The sequence below is a fragment of the Hipposideros armiger genome, unplaced genomic scaffold, assembly GCF_001890085.2.
Source record: "Hipposideros armiger isolate ML-2016 unplaced genomic scaffold, ASM189008v1 scaffold_92, whole genome shotgun sequence".
NCBI classification, from domain to species: Eukaryota; Metazoa; Chordata; class Mammalia; order Chiroptera; family Hipposideridae; genus Hipposideros; species Hipposideros armiger.
Window position 1 is genome coordinate 4410652 of NW_017731442.1, and position 10007 is coordinate 4420658.

Here is a 10007-nt window from a genome sequence, read left to right on the forward strand (position 1 = left end):
TGTTCCCCCTCCCCAATTCCCCAGCTCTGTTCCCATCCTCCCAATTCCCCAATAAAAATCTTAAAAAAAAAAAAAAAAAGAGAATGCAGTCTCCATGTGTACTAACAGAAAATATGAACATGATTTCATTTTTGTGAAAAATAAATTGTATGTGTATACATGCAGAAGCCCACATGCAGAAAATATCAAACAAGTAAAAGATGTTATTCTGAAGCAAATGATTTTTAATGTATTAAAAAAAAAAAAGGTTATTCTGGGTAATTTGGTGGGAGTGGTGTTGAATGGGTAAACGACTTCACTTTTTACTTTATGCACTTCTGTATTGTGTTATTTGTTACACTAAGCATGTAATACTTTTCCATTTAAGGTATTACGCATTACAAATACATTTTCAAGAAGACAAAGTAAGAAGCAACTCAGACCATGTTCTTCCCCTGCTTAAAATCCTGCGCTGGGGGTTCCAGCTCTAGGTCAGGTGGAGTGCACTGACTCCCCCTGCCTCTCCCACTGAATTCAACATAAAGCCTGGACACAGTGCGTGCGGCACTATATGAGGACTCTGAAAGGGGACTGAAGATGACCAGAATGACATTTTCCCCCGCAGTAACCTTCAGCCTGAGTGCAGTGCCGCCTGAAACCCAGAGCTGAGCACTAAGGCGCGCAGAGAGCGCGCACCCCAGGAGAAGCTCTCCACGATGGACTCAAGGGGTGGGGAAGGGAATGCCTAATGCTCACTCTCTCTCATGTCAGCACCTAAGCACCCCAGTGGCTGTGGTGACAGAGGCCGCAGCAGCAGATGGCAAGAGCCAAAGCTCAGAGGGGAACCTTTTTCTCTCATTAGAGAGGCTCTGGTTCCAAGAGGGTGGAGTGAACCCCTGTTCCTTTTTGCATTATCCTCCTGTCAGTTGGCCCCGGGTGCAGGCAGTCAGGGAAGTGCATGACAGCATAGGGTAACAAACCTCCTGCTTTTGGCCAGAGGAATGAAAAGGGAAGCTTCAGGGAACCCAAAAGTGCTTGGGAGAGAGATTCAGGAAAGCAACACAAAGGTATTTATAAATGCTAGGGCTCCTGGGCTTTGCATGTATAGGTCTGATCCTAACCAGCATATCAAAGGTTCTGACAACTGAATTAACAAATAAACCACTATCCAGGTCGCAGATTGACCACAGGATGACACATACACAGGATGGATGTGAATGGTATCAGGAAGGATTTGAAAACTGAACTGAGACCCATAGCCTACAAAAAGTAGGTGAGAACATGTAGCCAGAACCTAACCAGGTCAACTGCCTGCTACAAAAGTATCAACATTCTTCATACGATTTAAATAAGACCCAGAGTTTCTTCATAACATACTATTCAAAATGTCCAGGATGCAGTACAAAATTACTCAGCATACAAAAATACAGGAAAATCTCAACTCATATGAGAAAAGACAATCAACAGATGATACCCTGCACTAAAATGACACAAATATTGAAATTATCTGATAACACTTTAAAGCAGCTATTATACAAATGTTCCAACAAGCAATTAGGAATGCTCCTGAGACAAACAAAAAACCAGAAAGTCTCAGTAAAGAAATGGAAGGTATAAAGAATAAAATGGAAATTTTAGAACTAAAAAATAACAGAAATTTTAAAATCTCAGAAATGAAAAAACTCAACAGAATGGAAATGCCAAAGAAAAGAATCAGTGAAATTGAAGATAGACAAACAGAAATTATCCAACATGAACAATAGAGAGAGAAAAAAGATGTGGAAAAAAATTGAACAAAGCCTCAGGGACTTGTGAGACACTAATAAAAGTTCTAAGATTCGGGCTATTGGAGTCCCGGAAGAAGAGTAAGAGTGGTGCTGAAAAAATATTTGAAAAAAAATAATGTCTGAAAACAACTTAAATTTGGTGGAACACACAAACCTACAAGTTCAAGAAGTTCACTGAACCCCAAATAGGATAAACCCAGAGAAATACATGCCTCGTCACACTGGAATCTAACTGCTGAAAACTAAAGACAGAAAAAAATGTTGAAAGCAATTGGAGAAAAATGCATTATCTACAGGGTGAAAAAAATGATCAAATGACTGCAGATGATTCATCAGATAACATGGAAGTCAAAGGTGGTCAAAAGGTACATTTTTAACTGCTGAAAGAAAATAATGAATTTTCTATATCCAGCAAAAATCATTCTTCAGAAATGACAGTGAAATAGAGACAGTCTTAGATGAAAAAACACTAATGAAGAAAAACTAAGAGAATCTGTTGGTAACCCACAACTCTAAAAGAATTACTAAGGGAAGTCCTTCAAACAGAAAGAAAAAGAAACTAGAAGGAAACTTAAAACATCAGGAATGAGGGAAGAGCTGTAAAAGTTGTAAATATCTGAGTAAATAAATTATTTTTCTCTTGAGTTTTAAAAATATGGTTTTTTGGCTGAAAGCAAAAATTAGCATTGTTTGATGGTGTGTCCAATGTATGTAGATGTAATGTAATAAGACAACTTGGATATAAAGGGAGAGAAGTGACCTATATATGGTAAGGAAGGATTCTGCCTTCCAGTGGAGGTGGTAAAATATTGACTTTGATTAGACTGAAAAGTTAATAAGGTATAATGTAATCCCTAAAGCAAACAACTGAAAAGAACTATACAAAGAGATGTAGTCAAAGTCACAATAAACTAAAATGGAAGAGTAAAAAATGACCAAATAACCTAAACGGCAGGAAAAAAAGGTTTCCTCAAAAACTACCAACTACCAAAATTCACCCAAGATGAAAAAGATAACCTGAAGAGCCATACAACTATGAAAGACATTAAATCCATAGTTAAAAATCTTCCAAAAAAGAAATCTTTAGGTTCAGATAGTTCTACTGGTAAGTCCTACTAAACATTTATTTATTTTTTATTTATTTTTAGCTGAGCCATCCTGCCACCCGTTGGCAGCTCAGTGGCTGCTCAGCTCGGGCCAGGACTGAACCACTGTTGCTCAGAGCTCAAACTCTTGAGTGAACTCTTAACGAACTGAGCCACTTGGCCAGCCACCCTACTAAACATTTAAAGAAGAAATTACACCAATTCCACATAATGTTTTCCAGAAAAATAGAAGAGGAGGGAGTACTTTCCAATTCATGAAACCAGCATTATCCTGATACAAAAATGAGACAAATACAGTACAAAAAAAGTATAGATTAATATTCCTCATGAAAATAAATGCAAAAATTCTCATTGATTCCTGTAATATATCAATAATGCAGAATAATGCACCAGGACCAAGTGGGGTTTATCCTGGGAATACAAAGGTGGTTCAATATTTAAAAATCAATTAATATAATTCAACATATTAACAGTGTAAAGAATAAAAAGCACATGAGCATATCAATGGATGCAGAAAAAAACATGACAAAATTCAACAATTCATGACAAAAACTCTCAGCAAACTACAAATAGAAGGAAATACCCTCAAAATAACAAAGCATATCTTCAAAACATGTACAGCTAATTTCATACCTAATGATGAAAGACTGAATGCTTTTCCCCTAAGATCAGTAACAAGGTATGGATGTCCACTGACCGTTTCTATCAAACATTATACTAGAAGTCCTAGCCAGTGCAATAAACCAAGAAAAAGAAACAAAAGGCAAACAAAAGACTGGAAAGGTGGAAACAGAACTGTCTCTATTGATACCCATGATTGTCTCTGTAGAAAATCCCAAGGAATCTACAAGTAAACTCCTAGGATTAGCGAGTTTAGCAAGGTCACAGGATACAAGGTTCACATAAAAATCAACCATATTTCTGTACACTATCAATGTACAATTGAAAACACGATTATTTGTATAGAATAAATTTCAATGAACTAGTTACAAGTCAAATAGGATTCTCTCAGGCCGGCTGAGTGGCTCAGTTGGTTAAGAGCTCGCTCAAGAGTTTGAGCTCTGAGCAACAGCGGTTCAATTCCCGGCCTGAGCTGAGCAGCTGTTGAGCTGCCATCTGGTGGCAGGATGGCTCAGCTTAAAAAAAAAAAATAGGATTCCCTCTAATTTTGATACACAGCTAGTTAAAAGACATAGGTGTTTCTACTCACTGACTAGTTAATTACCTAGTTTATGGATTGCCTGGAAAAGAGTTGCTCTCCTCTTAACTTAGTGTAACTATATATATTATCTCAAAAGGGACCTTTTTCTTCCTGGAGACTGTGCCAACACACAGGGCAATTTGATCTCCTCTACTTACTGCTTGGGACTTTTCTTAGAGGAAGGCGAGGTTCTTCTTCCTCCAGCAGCTCAACACCTTGTAGGAGAGCATGGGTCTCTGGGTGCAGGTCATCCACACTAGCTTCCCCTGAAGCCAGTGCTCTGCAGTGCAATACCAAAGCAACATCCTGGTTATAGAAATGAAAATACCGGCATACTCTACTTGCTTCATGCACGCAGCCGTCATCCAGGAGGCGCCCAATCAAAAAGTTTAGTGACTCCTGCTCCTTCCAGTCCAGTTTGTTCTTACAAGTCTCTCTGGATGGAAGGCCATTAAGTTCTAAGTATTTTGATGTGTTCAGAGCAGCCAACTTGGAGAAGGAAAATTCACTGGCTAAGCTATTAAAGGAAAGTTCACCACTAGTTGAGATCTGTTGAGAAAATCTGGGCACTATTTCCTCCTGGTTTTCTCTGAGGGTGTGCTGGGTGATACGGCAGAGCCAGATCTGTTTCTCCAGCTCCTCCAGCTTCTCTACTGGCACAGGGTCCTCCTGAGCAAGCCAGTGCCCTGCCAGGGTGAGCAGCAGATGGCGCTCCTCAATGCTGCTCGGTCCCGCTTCAGCTGGGTACTCACAGGCTTGGGCTGAGAAAAAGGAAGTAGCTGCTTTACTTGAAATGGAACTTTTCTTAAAATTCTCATGGCATTTTTTCCAGAAGTCAATTCTTGCTTGCTTCAGGGGCCACTGGTCAATGTGTTTTAAGGTCTGGATTTCCTGTGTTATCTGTGAAATTTAACAAAATGAATCTTAGCCTTTCCTAGATAAAGAAGTATCATAAATGCTACCATACTTTAAAAAACCAAATCAAGTCAGAGAACATGGGACTTGGCTACAGACGATCCTGTGTATTTTATCTGAAAAGTTAAGGTATGAAAAACAATTCTAAATGTATTTGAATAGGGTTCAAGGAGAAGCCACCTTATATTTAATTCTATTCAAAGGAAAATAGTTGTAGCATATCCTGTAAGCTAACATTACACTTAAAGCATATGTTCTTCAATAATGGGCACTCTAGTCTCATCCATTTATGAAACTAGTATGTATCAAAACTAGAAAAGCCTTATCTCCTATAAATTACATATCTCATTTGATTCTTTGTTTAATGCTTGTTCAAAAAGCTAAGATTTTTAAATAACTTAAAAGACTTACGTTACCTCTTCAATAACCAGGCTGTCCACAGGTAACTCAGCTAATACTGCTACCCTTCTGGCCAAAGCAAACTGTCCATTTGTCTCCAGTTTCTCCAAAATAGATCTACATTCACGCTGAAAATTCTCAAGACTATAGCTGGTAATAATTACATGATTAATGGCTATGGATGTATCCTTCAAAATTTGGCTAAGGACACATAGCTTCTTTACATCCGGACCTGTGCCAAAGAGAAGAGTGTTGGGGAGCAGGTCGTTAATAAGAACTGAGACAAAGAGTTTTCGTTCCAAAGGCTTTATTTACCAAGCTTGGTGTCCGTCTCATTTAAAAAAGAGAGAGAGACGGCTATAAGTCCTGGCGGGTGGGGAATTTATAGCTGAAGCTGGATGCAGAAGCAAAAAAAAGCGGTTAGTGAGTAAAAAGAGAAAAAATTTTAACAAACAGAGTTAACTTATCTTCTACCTAGCCATAAAACTTGGCAAGTTTATTTTCTTCTAACGAACTATAAATCAGGACTTAATTTCCTTTTCCTAACAACATACCTAACTTATCTTTCCCTAACAAGCTATAAAACATACCTAGCTTATCTTTCCCTAACAAGCTATAAAACATACCTAGCTTTATCTTTCCCTAACAAGCTATAAAACATACCTAGCTTATCTTTTTCTATTCTCTTGACAAGATACTTTGTTAATTTTTTCTGAAGCAGAAGTTTCTTTCATTCCTCTGGGCGGGGGTCTTAGCCTAGGGTCTGGGCCTGGGTCCCCACATTAGGATATAAACATTTAATAAAATGCCACTATGGCATTTCAAGAGTAACTAAATTTCAGCGGGGAAATATGTTTAACATAATACTGTGTTTAAAGGAAAAACAAAAATGGATTTTTCTACTCTGGTTGACTAGTGGAAGCCACAGCCAGCTCCTATGTAGTAAGAACTGGAAGCGGTTGTTAGCCATGGATCCATCTAGACATCTGGCTTCAACCACAGAGCAGAGGTTGGTTGGTGGCCTACTGTGTAGTAGCAACTCAGTCAACCTCGGGAAGATTTGGCCATTCATTCAGGCTAGTCCCATCTCTTTCTGGATTTTCTGTCCTGCCTTGAACAAATCGATCATTAATGATTGTTCACTCATTCATTCAACGTGGTCGTCATGTGGATTAAGACACAGAACTTGCAGGGCAGTTGGAACTGCCACTGGCCAATAGCCAAAGCTCTAATGTAGCCCATCGTGTTCAGAACGGAGCATCACTTGCTCCTCCAGACACCCATCTACTTAATCCAGTGAGACCCAGCTGAGCTCTCCCTGATGTCCCTGGGAAGTTCTTATCAGTACATTCGGAATTCTCTGCCAACCACTTATGTGGCTGGGTTTGCTCCCACTCCCAACTAATCTGTGCAGAGCCTATGTGACCTGACCATAAAGGAGGGAAAAACACTCTGTAGGAGCCTATTCCCCATGTCACCTGCTAGACTGTCATCTGATTTAGGAAGTTCCAGGGACAGTGAGGTATCTGCACAATAAGCACCAGGGTGAGCATGCTGGGTTCCTTTGCTGGCATCATATAAAACACAGGTTTTTAAAAAACCTATTTCTTTTCTATAAGCACATACATGATACATATACACACATAAATATTCTATAAAAATAGAAATCATTTAACTTAGTTATATGAATAAAAGCATTATAGTAATGTTAACAACGTAGACAATCCTTGCAATTTTTTAAGGATTAAATAACTCTGGAAGGAAAATAGAAAATTCATTTCTGAAAAAAATTAAAATTACTAAAGATCAATGAAGACACTTATATGTTAAAAGGATCTTTTATACACTACATTTAGGAAATACCCTTTTTTTCCAGTCATCAGCTCCACAGCCTATGATACTGGCACTGAGCCAGCATTTTGTCAGCGTTCTGTGCAAATCTGAGTTCTCCAGTTGAACATCTATGAGTTCTAAATGTGATAAAATAACCCTAGTAGTGAAAATGTCAGAACCTATTGTAAAAGAATAACATCATCATTCACCAAAAACTTGAAATTATCAAACTAGTAGAAAAGAGGGTAAAGCAATATTGGTTTCATTCAATAAGCAACAAGCTTAGAAACTGCTAATCTCTGGAGACATCTGCAAAAAAATAAGCAAAATTTATCTTTGGAAACTTCAAAATGAATTAGATATTCCTGAAACAAGTCTGTGACCCTGAGCAGCAAAGACAGGTTAAGGTTACTTGTCAGAGAAACAAATGACAGCCAGCGGGGAAATGTGGCTATCTGACAACTGCTCAGAATGAATAGATAGTTCTATTATTTATGTTACAACCTGTTGTCCTGTGTTTTGAATGCTTTAAGCATGACTGAAGTTTTGTGACTTCTTCATACCCTGTTATGGACTGTAAATGTAATGTTATATATCATATGCATTTTAATTTCCTGAATGTCCTTCTAAATATTTTTCAAGATTAAGAAAGCTAACTTCTTAACAGCAACTTAACTGTAAGGATTGTCTTACCATCACAGAAGAGATCTTCTATTCCAACAAACAGCTGTAAAAGCTTCCCCAGCTCATACTGGGTCCTACACTGCTGCAGCATGAGCCTCAGAAGAAAACACACCTGCTCCTTTAGCCATGGGACAGGGATGACAGTGTGGACCCTTGTGTCTGCTGTTTCAAGCTATGAAAAAAAAAGAGAGGGTCAGGGAAAGTGGTTTCACAGGAACAACAAATCAAAAACCTCCAAATGTGGGAACATCTAAGAAAACCAAAGTACCATCAAAAGCCATTTCCTATCAGAAAGGGAGATGTTCTTCAGGTCCTTTCTAAAAGGCAGGACTCTGTAGTGTGGCTCAGAAGAGTGGCAAAAATAAGCCCTCTTCAGCAGCTGCGTAGTTTGTCTCTTTGTGGGGTGTGCTGATGTAGAAAACTGTGTGTGAAAAGTCAAAGATAGGAAAGAGACCTAAAGACTAACTACGGAGTGAACTGATGCAAATACCCTGTTACTGACTGCCAAACTAATAGCCCTGGTGAGTTGCTGTGAAATTAACCAGACATGTTTCAAGTAAGAGCTTCTCAGAGAAGGTTCTAGGCCTGCCCTTGAGTCCAAAAGATTTGAAATTCACACATAAAGACCTCTTAGAAAGACTTGCTTAACACTGCTGAGCTGGTTCTACTAGTTTGCTTGTTTCTACTATCACTAGAGGAGGATGTCAGAGAGGTCTGGATTTATGTCATTTCAATCAAATGCTAAAAATATTAATAGGAAAATAACCCCAAGTAGCAGGCCTCATTGGTTTGAATTAGACATGACTTCTTAGTCTTTATTTACTTGTTTACCTACCTCTGTTGCTCTAAAAAGAGTGATTACAGCAGGCAGATGATGGAACTGATTAAAGGATATTTACATTGATAACACCAAACTTATTCAGATTTTCCCAGTTTTACTTGTCCTTGTAGTGTGTGTATGTTCTATTCAACGTCAGCACCTGTGTAGGCTCCTGTATCCACCACCACAGTCAAGATACAGAACTTTCCATCACTGCAAGGATCCCTCCTGTTGCCTTTTTATAATCACACCCACCACCCATCTTTAGTCTAATCCAAGGCAACCACTAATTTTACCACCATTTTAAAAATTCTGTCATTTCAAGAACATTATTTAAATGGAATCATGTTTTTTTCACTTAGTATGATTGATTACCTGGAGATTCATCCAGGTTGTTGTAAATATCTAGCTCATTCCCTTTCATTGCTGAACAGTATCCCGTAGTACGTATGCACCACAGTTTGCTTAACCAGTCACCTGCTGAAGGACACCTGGGCTGGTTCCAGTCCTTGGCTACTACAAATAAAACTATTAACTTTTCTTTCTTTTTTAAAGAATGATTACTCAAGGAGACCTACGCTAAGACATTATAATCAAAATTTCAAATACAAAGACAAAGAGAGGATCTTAAAAGGCATTGAGAGAAAAGCGACTAATCACATACAAGTATCCTCAATAAAATTATCAGCAGATTTCTCACCAGAAACTTTGGAGACAGTGGGTCAATACATTTAAAGTGCCCCAATTAAAACAAAGAAAACTGTCAATCAAGAACGCTCTATCTGGCAAAACTGTCCTTGAAAACTCAGGGGGGGGGGAGTTATGTAGACAAAAGCTGAGGGAGTTCTTGACCACTAGATCTGCCCTACAAGAAATATTCTAAGGAGTCCTTTAAGGTAAAATGAAAGAACACTAGACCAGTGGTTCTCAACCTGTGGGTCGCAACCCCTTTGGGGGTCGAACGATGGTCTTAGGTGTCGCCTAAGACCATCGGAAAACACATATTTTTGATGGTCTTAGGAACCGAGACACCGCTCCTCTATCCGTCTACAGGCGGGTCCGCCCACATGCAGATACGCCCACATACGAGTACCTGGCTTCAAGACAAAATTTCATTTATTTGTAATTAGAAATAAATATTTCACAATAAATAATTACATATTGTTTTTGTGATTAATCACTATGCTTTAATTATGTTCAATTTGTAACAATGAAAATACATCCTGCATATCAGATATTTACATTACGATTCATAACAGTAGCAAAATTACAGTTATAGAGTA

At 38.5% G+C, this 10007-nt stretch overlaps 1 protein-coding gene across 1 annotated transcript in view; it reads right to left on the reverse strand.

Annotated features, from left to right (window-relative positions):
* SPG11 (SPG11 vesicle trafficking associated, spatacsin) overlaps positions 1-10007 on the reverse strand; it is a 73326-nt gene that overhangs the window by 10962 nt on the left and 52357 nt on the right. The window contains exons 28-30 of the mRNA XM_019644872.1: positions 7914-8076; positions 5405-5619; positions 4232-4973 (exon numbers count right to left, since the gene is read on the reverse strand). Coding sequence (XP_019500417.1) covers positions 4232-4973; positions 5405-5619; positions 7914-8076 — 1120 coding nt within the window. The remainder of the gene's footprint in view (positions 1-4231; positions 4974-5404; positions 5620-7913; positions 8077-10007) is intronic.